This window comes from Cyprinus carpio, chromosome A5, assembly GCF_018340385.1.
Source record: "Cyprinus carpio isolate SPL01 chromosome A5, ASM1834038v1, whole genome shotgun sequence".
Lineage (NCBI taxonomy): Eukaryota > Metazoa > Chordata > Actinopteri > Cypriniformes > Cyprinidae > Cyprinus > Cyprinus carpio.
The window spans coordinates 4,477,025-4,492,459 of NC_056576.1; the positions used below are offsets into that span (position 1 = coordinate 4,477,025).

Genomic DNA, 15,435 nt, shown 5'->3' on the forward strand with positions numbered 1-15,435 from the left:
GGTTAACCTTGTGGTCAGTCTGCACAAGATCAACAAGCTTGTTTGCTTTGAAGCCCCTTTAAATAGGCCTACAAGATAAGAATTTGATCTATGTCAGAGTGTCCACGAACCTTTGTACAACGTTGGTGGAAGGGCAGCCAGAGCGATTTTTGACGCTCTCGACGGCGGCGGTGTGAAGCACAGTAACACATAAGAACACTAGGGTCCCCAGACTAGAACAATCCCTCAGGAGCCACTTGCTTCTAATAAAACATTTTGTAATTTAGCATTTGGAACATTTGCCATACACAATGTTCCTGTGTGCAGCTTACTTTGCTTAGCTTGCTACTTGTTAACCAAAAGGCCTGAAACTGTCTACACAACTATATGCAAGAGATTCTAGTCATGTACAATGGACTGCAATTGCATTGGCCAAACATTTGAATCTGCATTTGTGCACCTTCCAAGAGTATTTAAAGAAGCCATATTTGAAATTTGAAATCAAATTATACATTTTTTTTACTGAATTAGCAATTAGCCTGGAGCCCTGAAACACACACACACACACACACACACACACACACACACACACACACACGCACACACACATACATAAGTCAAAAAAGCCATTGCTCAAGCGACATTTAATTCCAGATCAACAGAAGCAGCACTTGGGGTTGTTCTTCGTAGCAACACAGTGGAATTATGGGAACAAACAGGAGATCCCTGTGCAAGCACAACATACAGTTACATACAGTCCAGTCTCTACTTTAACTGCTCAAGCAGTCTCTTGACACCCTAGAACCATATGTGGGTTAAGAAGCATCCCAGTTGTATCAAGGAAAGGAGATGCAATAGAGCAAGTAAACCTACTGAGCGATAATGCACAGCCACAGTCTTAGCACATCAACGTTCTAACTGAACACTGGGAAGAATAAGACATAGGACAAATGCACAGAGCAGTGCTGTCAGCTACACAACTACAAATACGAAGATGCCTTGACTAGAGACTGGGTAAAAGGGTGTGGGGTACACAATCAACTGCAAGGAACATGATGTACAGGCTTAAACCTTTTGCATCCACAGTGAAATTAGTGTTGGAGAGTCATTGTACACTTGTTGTAATCCCATATGCCACAGTAGCTGCCAGTATGTGATAAATTAATGCATTTGAAATGTTAAATCCATGTAGAGTTGGGAATAAATAACAATCAGAACTGACATTTTGTTTTTGTCTTTCAGTTCCATTAAAGGGATAGTTCACCCAAAAATTAAACTTCTGTCATGAATTACTCACCCTCAGGTCGTTCCAAACCCATAAGACCTTCGTTCATTTTCGGAACACTAATTAAGACATTTTTGATGAAATCCAAGAGCTTTCTGACCCTCCATAGACAGCAAGGTAACTACCACGTTCAAAGCCCAGAAATGTGCCAAGAACATCAACAAAATGGTCCATGTGACATCAATGGTTCAACCGTAATTTTATGATGCTATGATTTTTTTTTGTGCGCAAATAAACAAAAATAACAACTTTATTCAACAATTCTTCTCTCCCGAGTTACCATCTACCGCCATTATCAAGGTGCGCTGTGCCTTGTTTACAAGCAGTGGAAAGCACACCCAATACCGTTTTCGGAAAGAAAATGACGTGTATACGGAACACGAACCCCTAAAGGGAATAAATACAAGATGGGAAGAAAATATATATTTCATTACTTTCTCTCGCAGTTACATCATTGGGTAATTATACTGTAGGCCTACATAAATTGTTGTCATCATGGAGTTGCTATTATGCCTGGCATTGAAACTGCTTTTGAATGTACGATCGTTTTTTAATTTCACTTTCGAGATTCGCGATCGCATGTACTCTGTTTTTTTTATATGGAGCAGAAGTGCTTACCACACATTTTACAAGATTAGTTGTTTTGTCAGTGGTTCTCAGAATCTAGCCGGTTTGTGACATCACAAAACCCCAGTAAACAATGCTGTAGTCCAAACGTGCCCTTCATTGTAGTTCTTGAAAAGGGATTTTTTAAAAACGAAATATCTCCCTTTGGAGTGGACTTGAACCAGCTAATCAAGGTCTTTAGGATTACAGACAAGTGAGTTTGTTCAAAGTTGGGGCTAGTGTGTTTGTTAAAGTTTGGATTTAGGAATCTGCAGGTATGTGCCTTCCAGGTAATTTAGGACCCCTTACAGTGAACGGATCAGAATAGTGACAGATGTGGGTGCAAACTTGCACTTATCTTCTCTTTCAGGACGCAAAAGGTTTTAGCCATCTCCTAAAGGGATGGGCAGACTCTCAAAAAGAGCATCTCAAGGGAAAGATGGCTGTGGTACAGCAGGAGATGGATGGATAGAGGACAACCCACCCATGATCGGCTGCTTGGGGGCAGCGGGGGGGGGGGGGGGGGGGGGGGGGGGGGGGGGGGGGGGGGGGGGGGGGGAAAGGGGGGGGGCGGCTGGGGTCTGCATGTCAGGGGCAAGTGGTGGTACTCATTGTTACTGCCTTCCACCCACCACTCAGAGCTCATTTGGTCTAACACCACTTCTCCAGGATCAAACAGCTGATGCTCCTCATCATTATCGGTTCCATACTCTACGTCAATCTCTGTTGAGGGTCCAGTGGGTGACTTCACACGGTGTACGGTCTTGCTAAGTAAATACGGTCCCTGCACTGTTCCTGAAGTCATCTGGCTACGGAGCAAGGCCTCTCTCCTGAGTCGGTCGCCATGGCCTTTGTGCGGTTTGCGGCGTGCAGCCACACTTACAGAACTAGGCCCAGCATACATACTACTGTCAGAGTCCAACTCCACCTCCTCCTCATCCTCATCCAGATAGCCGATGGTGTCCACCGTGTCAGCGTAATGCACTCTGGGTCTAGTCCTGACTTGCGCAGTCCCTTTGCACCTCACTACGGGTGAATCAAATTCCATTTTATGGCCATGCTTGTGATGGTGTGGGGAATGTCGGCGACTCTCATGTCCACACTGACGGCCCTTGCCAGAAGCAGTCCGGCCTGGGGAAGATCTAGTGTGGGGTTCCGATTCAGTGTTGTCTTCCTCTTCTGTGACTTCAGGAATGCTGAAGAGCTGCTTGTTGTGGTAGGCTTGAGGAGGTAGCTTTATAATCCTCTCTAAAATGTCTTCATCACTGTCAGTTTCCCACATTTCAGACTGGGGTTGTTTTAGAGAAGCAATGGGAGTTATCAGAGGAGAAAAGGAGCAAGGTGACAGATACAGACGAGGCAAAGGTTTTGTTCGGTATCAAAAGTGGAAAGTAGAATAAAATGAGAAAAAGAAACAAGAAAATTAAAATGCAACAGAGGAAATATAAGAACAGAAAGAACCTAAATGACAAGTATGGCTAACACTGTCCCAACAAGTTTCCACTTGTTAGGACAATCACAGCCAATCAGAACATATTGGATGTTTAACATACAGTTTTATTAATCAGGATTTTGAACCAGTGACATTTCACTGTGAGCATGATTATCCGGTGCAATACCAACAAAATGTCCTGACACCTGCCACATCACAATAGGACTCAACATTTTGTCCAAAGGTTCACTGAGGAATACTACAGCATTCATGTGCATGTACATACCCTGCCCGTAGGAGCTGTACTGTAACCTCTGGAGGGGATGTCAGCGATAGGCTCAGAGTGCAGATCTTCCTCCTCTTCCTCCAGTATATCAGACAAATCAGACCGACTGCTCTCCCCGTGGTAATCTGGGGGAGGGTCCATAAGACCACCAGCATAGACCTGATAGGGTTTCACAAAAACAATAACTTCAACACAGTTTTCTGAGACAGGGGTGTCCAATGTTGCTCCTAAAGTAAGTGGCTACATTGCTCCAATGTTGCCACCTTCCTGCAGAATTAAGTTGCAACTTGCCCCAACACACATGTCTGGAAATGTCTAGTAATTCCAAAGATCTTGATTAGCTGGTTCAGGTATATTTAATTGGGGTAGGAACTTGACTTTGTAAAAGAGTGGCCCTCCAGGAGCAGGACTGGGCACCCCTGCTCTAGGACAACACATAGTATTTCAAATATTTAAAAATATTTATGTCTCTCTGCTGGAATAAATTAGAATACTAAGGAAGGAAGATTATCTCTCAGGGCATTGGTAAGATACTCAACATGAGCGCAGTCCAAAATTATAATGACTGAAAGGGAAACACACATGGTCTCCAGATTTGGTTTGGAAACTGACCTTTATTCGAGGTTGAGGTACAGGCCGCAGGAACTCCTCTATGGACACAAGCCTGGTGTTTTCCCTGTCCTCCTCGGCCTCTGACTCAAAGGGTGACGGATTGGGAGGCCTCAGTGGGTGCGTATCTGGAACATCGAGAGGGTCCTTTCCAGGAATGTTGACTTTTGGGGAGGTAGAACTGGGTGGTGGTGTGTGAAGTTTGGCACGGGGGTCCTCCAAGAAGTCGGAGAGGGAGGCAACAGGACGCTGGCCTCCTGGGCTTTCTGTTTCTCTGCCTGGGTTCTGCACAGCAGGAGCCACACTGGACTGCACTGATGCAGGTACAACAACAGGTGCAGGTATGAGTGCAGACATGGGCACAGGCATGGCGGCAGGTGCCACAGGACCTGGCACTGTCATGGACACTGGTGTGGGCATGTACGGGTGTGGTCAAGGGAACAGGTACGGCCATGGACATTGGTGTAGCAACAGGCACAGGCATGACCATGGGTGCAGATACACTCACCTGTTGATAGAGATGTTTTATTAGCTTAACCCTAAACAGAACCATACATAACAGATCACTGCACACAGACAATGTATCTCAACTCAAGTAAAAACAATTCTACATTATATTGTGAATAAGCATAGGCTGAAGTAGTAGCGAAAGCTTAGAGCTAAAGGTTACTGGTCTAAGGCCAAAATTGAAACCTCTAAACTTTAGAGGAATGTTCTGTGTGATTTCTAAAGAATAAAAATTTATTAGGAGAGGTATATTATATGTTTTATGAAGACATACAGTAATTCTTTTGTGAGGAACAGATCAAAATTTAACCTCCACTGCAGTTCTAAATTCTCTTTTGGGTTTGAGTATTTTTAATTATGGCACAAGGAGACGCTCCAGGGTTACAAGTAGAGGGTCATTTTCAGTGAATACTGGTCTGTCCATTATGCACCACTACTGTTTGCTTTCAGAAATTTCTGAACAAATTGAGCTAGTCATACAGTACGTATAGTCATACAGTACAGTACATTCTTTATCATTTATGGATCTCGATAGCATAAATCCCCATTCATTTTCACTATATGGAAAAGAGCAGCATCAACATTCTGTTAAACATCTCCTTTTGCATCCCACAGAATACAGAAACTGGAACAACACGCGGGTAAACTATGACAACTTTTTCACTTTTGGCTCTAAGAGTATATGCTAAATAATTACTTCTTACTTTTTAGATTTTTTTTTAATTATTATTTTTTAAACTTACCGTTGAGTAAGTATGTGAGGTATATAGTGGCAGTGCCTCCTGTGCTGGCATGGCAACCGTCAGAGGTGCAGCTGATGTTGGGTTTGTCCAGGCTTCTACAAAAGATGCAGTAGACGAAGGGGCCTCAGGAGCGCCTGCATTAGGTGGATTGACATAGACTCCCCGAACAGGACCAGTGGTGTGTTCGTCCAGTGTAGCAGCGTGTGGCAGAATGGGCGTTTTGGCAGCAGAGAGAGATGTGGCACAGACAGCAGGATCTGGGTTGGCACTGGCCGTGAGGACACTGGCGGTGGCTGGCACAGACTGGCATTGAGGCAGTGAGACACCGGACATGATGGCAGACAATTTGGCGGGCACATTCACCGGCAATGAGTCCACCGACTCACCAAAAGCTGACATGGTCCGTACTGTGAGCTCATGAGCCGCCTGTAATGTCTGGATCTGAGATGGACCAATCAGAGCGCTGCCTGCTGTAGGTGATGACACCTCTAATACCTGAAGACAGAGGTGAAAGAGTTTTACACACTTATTTAATGAATTGTTATATAAAAATATAAAGTGGACTTTTCAGAAGCATTATCTGGTTCACCTTCTTCTTGTCAGCATAGATGGTGTAGCCAGTGACTCGTACACCATTTGACGTCCCAGTGGCATCTATAGTAACTGGCAGCCAGCTGATCTGAGCTATTCCCGGAGATGGGCCCTGCTCCAGCTGCACATCCAGAGGAGCATCAGGAGGACCTGGAGGACAAGGGAAAGGGTCAAATGTCAAACCAAAGGATGTTGAAGTTAAAATTAAATCATAATGGACTCTTTTAATCCATGTTCCTGGTCTTGTTATGAACATCATCAGCGAATCTTTGCATCTCACCTGCAGTCATGGTTGTGAAAGAGGTCACTGCGGTTTTGCGTTCTCGGCACTCCTGTGGTAGTTCCCAGGCTGTGCGGTGCGGCCTAGCTTCCACTTTAATGTTGTAATGCATTTTGGGTGTGAGGTTACTGAGGCACAGTGAATAGCATCCTGCCTTTACCAGCTCGCACTCCTCATCGTTCAAAGACACAATGTGCACATAGTTACTGTTGCTAGGCAGCCAGGTTAGACTGGCTGAGGTAGCCGTTACGCGTTCAACGCGCAGGTGAGTCGGCGCCACGCACACGTCCCGTCCGACTAGTATAGTGCAACGCAACTGATCCGAGTTGCCACGCTCCGTCAGGCACTGCACCGCAATTCGATATGCCTTCTGCGCCAAATCCAGCCTCTCCAGAACGGCCTTTGTTTGGGTACCGAATGGCACATTGAGCCGCAACTCATGGTCCACATAGATGTTATAGCTATACACAGAACCCCAGCCGGCCGGGACCAGCGGAGACTCCCAGCCAATGATGATACTCTTGGCTAACTGCTTGATTAGCGTTAGCTTGCGGGGGTAAGGCACAGTGTCCACCCCAACCTCCTCTAGATCCAAGTCCAAGCCGTTAGTGAGTGGGGCGGCCAGGGCAGGGTTAGAGGGGTTAGCTTTGGCATTGTCACCAGGAGCTGAGGTTGTTGTGGAGGTCTCTGTCCTATCGGAGGCGCTGTGGGCGAAACGTAAATGGTGTCGGTGCAGTCGCTCACTGCCACTGTGGAAGCTGCTCTCCTGGAAGGAATTATGGGACATATCTCCAGCCTGGTGAGGGTGCGAACTCATGAAGTCATCGTCTGACACGCGCTCCACAAAGTTAGAGGGAACGAGGCCTCTTCTGCCGTCCATCAGCTCGCCTACAGAGGGTGACAGAAAAATGGTGTAACACATTAGTGTTAGTTGTAGGTAGTGTTGTTGAAGGATATTTATTACACGGCTCTGTGGAATACTTGATTCTGACTGGTCAGTCACGACATTCCGAGGTATGTTATCCCTTGATTCCACCCGCAAAAGCTAATAACACAGGCTCATCCTGGTAACTGAAGTCGGCACTATACTCTTGCTAGGAACATTATTTCTTGGTGGAAGCTTTGCGTTTGGTTAGCTAATAAAATATTAAAACTCAATTCAATATTATGTGTACAATATTTTAATTATATCATCCTGGTATCTCGAACTCGCTCTCTCGTTTAATACAAAAGCAGCTGCTGCCATTTTGCGACGATTGTTTTGTACACTGTAATGGATTAGAAGACAAGTAACAAACTGGTGAGATTTTAAAACAGTTTTGTCTTAAATCAATATCTTTTATCGCCATAATCATTAATGTGGTAAAATGTTGTGTGATAAGTGGTATGACTGCACCGTATCCCTTAAATGTCCATCTAGTTTGAACTTGCCGCTTGCTCGTAACTGCTGTCTTCATGGAAGCTTTGCGTTCAAATATTTCAACTCAATTCTCTGTTTCACGTCAGGGTCCTGATCACCCTGTCGGGGGTTATTCTGTGATAACAACGGGCTGGATGTACATTATCCTATACTTAAACTAGATTTTTAGAAGTTTAGAAGTGAGAACTGAATTAGATTTTTACATTTTCTCACTAAAAGTGTGAAGAGAAGTACACACACACACACACACACATATAATGCAGTATACAGTATATATGTTTATATCTATATAAACATATATAAACATTTTCAGCATTTATTTATTACATAAATCAATGATTTAAAAAATGTAAACAAAAAAATTATAAAAAAAATTATAAAAAAAATAATTTATAAACATTTTCAGTATTTATGAAAAACTAATTTATCATTCATTACAAAAACAATGATTTAAAAAATGCAAAATAAAAACATTAATAGAAATATATCATAAATACTCATTTTTCAGCATTTATAAAAAACAAATTATTTATTAAAAATCAATTTAAAAAAATGTAAAAACATGAATAAAAATAGTATAAATATATATTTTCAGTATTTTATTACTTATTAAAAATCAATGATTAAAATGTTTTTTTTTTGTTTTTTTTCAACAAATGTTTCAAAAGTTACGCAAACTGAATGAGCACTACAAAAGCAACCTGAAAGTTACAAGCTAAAAAGTCTGCTCACTAACCATGGTAATTAAAAATAAATACCTATTTCTAATCAACTTCTGCGGCCTGTTTTTTTGTAAGTGTGTGTGTATGTGTTTGTGCATCCTTCTGGAAATTTTAACATTTAATTTTTTTTTTTGCTCCACACACCAGAAGATATGCTGGTCTCATTTGAGTGCAACAATGCTCTTTCTTATTAAATAATAATTAAGTAATAAAATAGTAAAAAGTAATGCAACATTTTAATAAATAAACTCACCCTCATAGAAGCCGTCATCATCCATGTCTCCATAGACGTATATGTACTCCCCTGCTGTGAGGGGCAGCTCAACCTCTGGGTTATCATTAGGACCATCATAGGGATTGTAACTGTATTTAGACAATGAAACCAGGCTCCATTTAAAGTGTCATTTGATCAATGTTTAGATACTTTCCTACTTGAACATGCAGAGACAACTGTATAATTCAAGCAAACCATTCATAGGCTGATTTTCTCCACGCAGTTTAGCACATGCTGTAAACTCCTAAGCACAAATCAATAAATTAAGATTAATGCTGTTTACCTGTAACGTGCGATGAAGACCTGGAGTTTTGCTGCTCCTTTAGTGACCGAATACGGCGCCGGAGAAACGTCAATGTCCAACTCCTCAACTTCACTAGCAGTGTCCACCTGAAACACACATTAACACACACTCAGAATATTGAACAGATGAATGAAATAAGAACACTGAATGCATGAAACAGGGTTTATGTCTCCTTAAAAAAACTTGTGGGATGTGAAAAAAGGGTCGTAGATGAGTTCTAATATGGTACCAGGGCTATTAACATTTTTATTTTTAAACTGAATATTCTATAAGAAATATTCTAAAGTACCTTTGGTGAGAAAGGCCAAGTATAAGAGGACATTCATCTCTACCAACATTAGCATTTTAAAACTTTTAGATTAGCGGATAGACAAAGCTTTTGAATTTAAATTTGAATTAGAATTAAAATAAATATTAACTGAAATAAAATATAAAAAAAGCTTAAAAAAAAAAAACCAAACCAAAAAAAAAAACCCACCTAATTTTATTTAAAAAAGTTGCCTTTATTTTTCTTTTTTTTTTTTTATAAAAGTTGCCTTTATTTTTAAATGAATTATAATTTTAATTTTTTATAGACATAAAAAACTAAATTACTATAACTTTAAAATTAAAATGCAAAAAAAAAAAAAAAAAAAAATATTATTATCAATTAAAAATGATCTCAGTGACACTAAAATAATACTGTATGGTACAGCAGAAAAAAACCCTGCTAAATATAAATAATATAATGCAACTTAGCATATAATTGTGCATAGTAAAATCAATAGGCTGATTGCCTTTTAATGAAAAAGAAGAAACACTTCCCAGTTTATTTTCTGTTGTTGTCTTTCCAATCAAATGCAATGTTATCAATCTAATTACAAAGATGTCAAAATGGACAGATTGCATGACACCCTCATCTTCAAAAACATTTGACCAAGTCACTAAAAACCAATAAAAAAAATACATGCATTGTGCTCATTTACTTAAAAAGACAAAAATTGTCCAATACCAGCATCTCACATTATGCAGCACATGTAGAATCTTCATAAGTAAATAATAATTACATGCCTGTGGTTCGTTAAACTTGCAGAGTCATCATCTAAATATAGTGCTGCTGTGAGTATGAAGTAAATGGAGTCATGCAGGCAGTATTTATAGCTCAAGGGTAAAACCTTTTATGGATAATCACTTACAACTACTACGACCTTCATAATCCAGCAGCACTGCACGGGATTATCTCACTGAATATCAGCTTTAGACAGCTGCACGAGCACCGCGAGCGCCTGCACTCTGACCCGGGAACAGTTTTTAAACTTCACAGCTAAAGCTCAAACAAACGCTCCCAGGTAAACTCATTCATGGAATCCAACCCAGACAGAACCCAACAAATGATCTGTATTCCAGACGATTCTACATAAAAATAGTGCAGCAAAAGAAATAGCTCATTTATGACTTCTTTGTTTAGATGTTTAAGACATTTTGAAGTCCCAGTTCATGTAAAAAAGGTTACCAACCTCTGAACTAGACACATGCGCTTATAAGCAGTGTTTTTTAATATCATTAATATACTATTGTAGTAGTATAAAAATTTTTTTATTTTAATTTTAATAATTTTTTTAAATATTTTTTTTTTCTTTCTTTTTATATATAGTTTTTTTTTTTCTTTCTGTTTTATATATATAGTTTTTTTTTCTTCTGTTATATATATATATATATATATATATATATATATATATATATATATATATATATATATATATTTTTTTTTTTTTTTTTTCTGTTTTATTTTTTTCTTATTTTTTCTTATTTTAATTTTACAGTTTTTAGTAATTTTATTTTTGTCATTTTTTTAAAGAAAACAAGAGGCAAATGAATAGAGTGCTAGTCTAAAAGAGAATTTGAAGCTTAAGTTAATTGTTTTTGTCATTTAATTTTTTTTAAATATGTCTATTTATTTATTAATTATTTTATGTCAGTTTTTTATGTCAATTTATTTAATATTATATATCAATGATTTGAACTATTACTATTTCTTTTTAAAAATGTCTATTTAGTTTTTAATCATTTTTATTTTCTTTTTAATGATTTTTAGCCTTTTTTAAGAATTTTTTTTTAAAGGTTTTTTTTTCAATAAGTTTGTTGTAGACACTAATTGTATTGTTTTATTGCAGTGGTTTTTTTTTCAGTAGTATAATATTATAGTGTTTTGTTATATTTTCAATTCATTGTTACTTTCCCCTCATTTTTTATATTTTTTAATCACATTTTTATTTTAGTTTCAGTCATTCTGTTATTTGTCATTTTTATTAGTTTTTTATGGCTTTTTAGTTTTTATTTCAGTTTTAGTACTTGAACTTTAACAGAAAATGAGAAATGCTGCTGAACAAAAATAAATAAGTTCTTATTTTATTTCTTATAACATTCATTTAAATTACACTCTAAAAAATCCTGGGTTGTTTCAACCCAACTTTGGGTCAAATATTGACAAACCCAACTACTGGGTTAAAAATTAAATTAAAAAATTTAACCCAAAAGCTGGGTTGGTCCATCTTTGACCCAATAATAATACTTTGATCCAAAACAATAAATGTTTTAAAAAAATAGTTTTAGTTAACGATAACAGCACTAATCCGGATGCCTGATAAACCATTGTATGTTACTCTTTTTGCATCTGTTAAATGCACACAAGTAATCGCTGGTCGTTCCTCTCACCTCATGTGTAGGGCTGGCCTTTCGGGGGCTGGCCGGGTGAGATCCAGCGAATTTGGGTGAGAGGTGAGTGGTCTCAGATCTGGGTGGTGTAGGGCTGGACGTGGAGCCGGACTTCACGCTGATGGTGGGCAGCTCTCGGTGTTTGACGATCGGTGAGCGTTCGGGACGTGACAGTTCAGCCGCGTGTGGCGTGGAGCCCATCCGCAAAACCGCAGCCACATCTAACACGCAATGAGTGCAGAGAAATGCAACTTAAAATAATGATGACCATAAATGCTTTTTATTAGAAAAACAGGTTTATATCAAAATGATATGTCCTAGGGATGCACCAATATATCTGATTAAAAGCAATTATTGCACTTAAAGCCATCATTTAACGAATATGTCCTAGGGATGCACCAATATATCGTTAAAAGAAATCGGTGTAGGCTGATAAAAGCAAAAAAAAAAGCATGAAGAAAATGTTTCCTGTGTCGAGTTTAGGGTTGATGAAGTTAAATTAACAGGTTCTGTTCCACCAAACATTATGTGTAACACGCCTCCCAACCAATAATCGCAAAGAGCTTAGTGCTGTTACTTCTAATAAAAAACAAAGTCTCAGCTCTCAAATAATGTCCATTTAATCACAACATTCAAACAATAAATGGCATTTTGATGCTCTTTAAAGTTTCGCGACAGAACACTGTAGCCGATTTAGTTTAAGTGGAGTCTCTTCCACAAGTTATAGCATGAAATAAACATGAATGAACATCAGAAGGTGTTGAACGATACAGTACAACTTATTGAAATCTATGATGTCTCATCTAATCGCTCAATCTGTGTTTCAACTAAAAGAACGTCAAATAAAACAACTTGTGAACAGTACGTCACTTAACATTGCATTTTCCCCAGGAAAGTTACCCAGAGTTTATTTACGGTTAATCATATACAGTATGTATGTTTGACTAAATCTGTCATAAAGACAAATTTTTATTAAAACTCCCTTATGTGCAATTGGTTATGTTTTTATTTGCTTGTGATTATTACATATGAAAATAAATAGCATTTAATATAATAGTTTTGTTGATAATTTTAACCTTCTGTACCAAATGAGAGGGTTCACCGTATAGTTTACAGCATTAATTGAGAGAGATTTTTTTCCTTTAAGAAAACTAAACTATCGGTACGGGCAGATATCATTGTGAATAATCGGTTATCGGTATCGGCTGAGAAACGTCGTATCAGTGCATCCCTAGTATGTCCTCAATGAGACAGTGATATAAGCATGCATATGTGTGTGTGCACAGATGTGGGATAATGCTTTGAGCTGCGGTTTACATGCATGTGTTTATGTGTCTAGTCGACCCCTGTGATCTACAGGTTAGAATCAGGGTTATTTTGAATGACAACCATCTGCTTGCATGAGGGTCACGACCCCGTCACTATGAGACTACAGTAGAAATCACTCTTTGACCTTCACCTCCTCCCTCTGCTCATATTCATGCATTGTCTGCATGCTATAAAATGTCATTTTAATTAAGCATTTTGATCTGCAGCTTTAACAGAATTCATTAGAAAGAAGCAAATAAAAATGCAAAAATGCATAGTGCATGTTAACATTTATACATGCTGTTATTTGTGTGATATCACAATATCATAATGCATCCAGACCTGCAGCAGAAGATCAGGACTATGTTCAGAATGGAGTACTTACTTCAAACAGGGCAGTACATAGTGCATTCAGTGTTATTTTGTAAAAGTAGTACATGAAACAGTGCAGTATGCCACACTTGCATGTTTATTTTAGTAAGTTTTCAATTATCAACTATCACCTTGGAAATATTCAGTTACTTTACATTAACCCAATTTAATGCAAAAACATCACTTTTGGCAGTCTGATTAAATAATGAGGCAAAACATCACAAATGACCGTTGATATTACTTCAGTTCATTAGTTGAGTAAATTGGATTGCTTTTCTGTACTGTATTGTATTCTTTGAAAAAACAGCAGATCCTTCAGGAATTTCATGCTTATAAAAATGTTCATTTTGTATTTACACTACCAGTCAAAAGATGGATTAAGTAAGTTTTTTAATAATTTGACAATTTTTTGAAAACTGCTCACCAAAGCTGTATTGATTTGATTAAATAATACAGTAAAAAAATCATGCTGTGAAAGTTGAAATTTATTCAGGTGATGGGAAGGCTGAATTTTTAGCAGCCATTAGTTACTGCTCAATTATTAATACTTGTTCTTATTATCAATGGTAAAAACTGTTTTTGCGGCTTACTATTTGTGTGAAAACCATGACACATTTTTTTACAGGATTGTATGATGAATATAAAGTTCAAATGGACAGCATTTATTTGACATATTAACAAGGCTACATTAAACTGATTACTTATTTAAATATAAAATGTATCAATTCCACAAAAATATGAAGCAGCACAACTGCTTTCAACAATAATAATAATCAGAAATGTTTCTTGAGCAGCAAATCAGCATATTAGAATGATTTCTGAAGATCATGTGACACTGAAGACTGGAGTAATGATGCGGAAAATTCAACTTTGATGACAGCAATAAATTACAGTTTAACAGATATTCACATAGAAAACAGCTATTTTAAATTGTAATAATATTTAACTGTTTTTGCTGTATTTTGATCAAATAAAGCAGACTTGGTGAGCAGAACCGACTTCTTTTAGAACAGACATTTTTTTAAACATTGTAATTATTCCAAACTTTTGACTGGTAGTGTATGTATATATAAGCATTACTGCAAAAATAATGTAAGTAAGTAATATGCTAGTGAACCATTCTGAACATAGTCAATCAAGCAGCAGCTCAGAAATTCTGATTGATCCATCAGAATAAAACAGCCAATCATTTCCTCACAAAGCTGAGAGACATGCAACATGCTACCAACTGCATAAGTGATCATATGACAAAAACCAAACCTATGCAAACAGTACCAGCATCAACACATAAAACGTCAATCAAATCACAAAGAGGTTCATGTTAGGGTGGGCGCTATGACCACCTGCTTTCTCACGCTATATACTGTCATATCGCCCAGCTCTAGCTCAGCACTGATCATAATAAACTCTTCATGGATGTGACCCACTGCCACACACTGCTCACTACACGGTCACACTCCATGTGTTATTCATGCAGGCGGACACGAGACGTCTCAGCCTAGAACCAAACTGAATTCAATAGTACCAGACTCAGAGGCATCACAGAGGGCTTCATTACCCTCCAAACTCCAGAACGCGATGTCTTCCCATGAGGCATTTGTGCCTGGAAAAAGAGGGGATAATGCAGACGCAATGCACTTATGGATCTCAGACACTCATCCAAAACCTAGTGAGCTGCCGACCTAGACATCATACTGTAGGTGTGATCTGACACAAAAGCTGGTCCAAAAGGTAAGCAGCAATACTATGTTAGACAGCTTTTTTGGCCATGTTCTATGGCAACATACTGTAGTGTGTAGGCAAACCCAGAATGCATTACGATTGAAAAAAAATCTAGAGAAACTATTACTATTATAGATATACTGTTCACAAGTTTGGGGGTCAGTAAGATTTTTAAATGTTTTTAAAAACAATCTCTTCTGCTCACCAAGGCTGCATTTATTTGATCAGAAATACAGTAAAAACGGTAATATTATGAAATATTTTAACAATTTCAAATAGATGGTTTCTATTAGAATATATT

The 15,435-nt window shown here is 38.4% G+C and overlaps 1 protein-coding gene across 1 annotated transcript in view; it reads right to left on the bottom strand.

The window, feature by feature from the left end:
* The window catches only part of LOC109068678 (peripheral-type benzodiazepine receptor-associated protein 1-like), a 106,409-nt gene that overhangs the window by 15,964 nt on the left and 75,010 nt on the right, over positions 1–15,435 (bottom strand). The window contains 12 exon segments of the mRNA XM_042757246.1: positions 2,355–2,382; positions 2,446–3,158; positions 3,589–3,747; positions 4,201–4,551; positions 4,553–4,705; positions 5,448–5,942; positions 6,037–6,188; positions 6,319–7,206; positions 8,714–8,823; positions 9,018–9,124; positions 11,733–11,953; positions 14,938–15,015. Coding sequence (XP_042613180.1) covers positions 2,355–2,382; positions 2,446–3,158; positions 3,589–3,747; positions 4,201–4,551; positions 4,553–4,705; positions 5,448–5,942; positions 6,037–6,188; positions 6,319–7,206; positions 8,714–8,823; positions 9,018–9,124; positions 11,733–11,953; positions 14,938–15,015 — 3,455 coding nt within the window.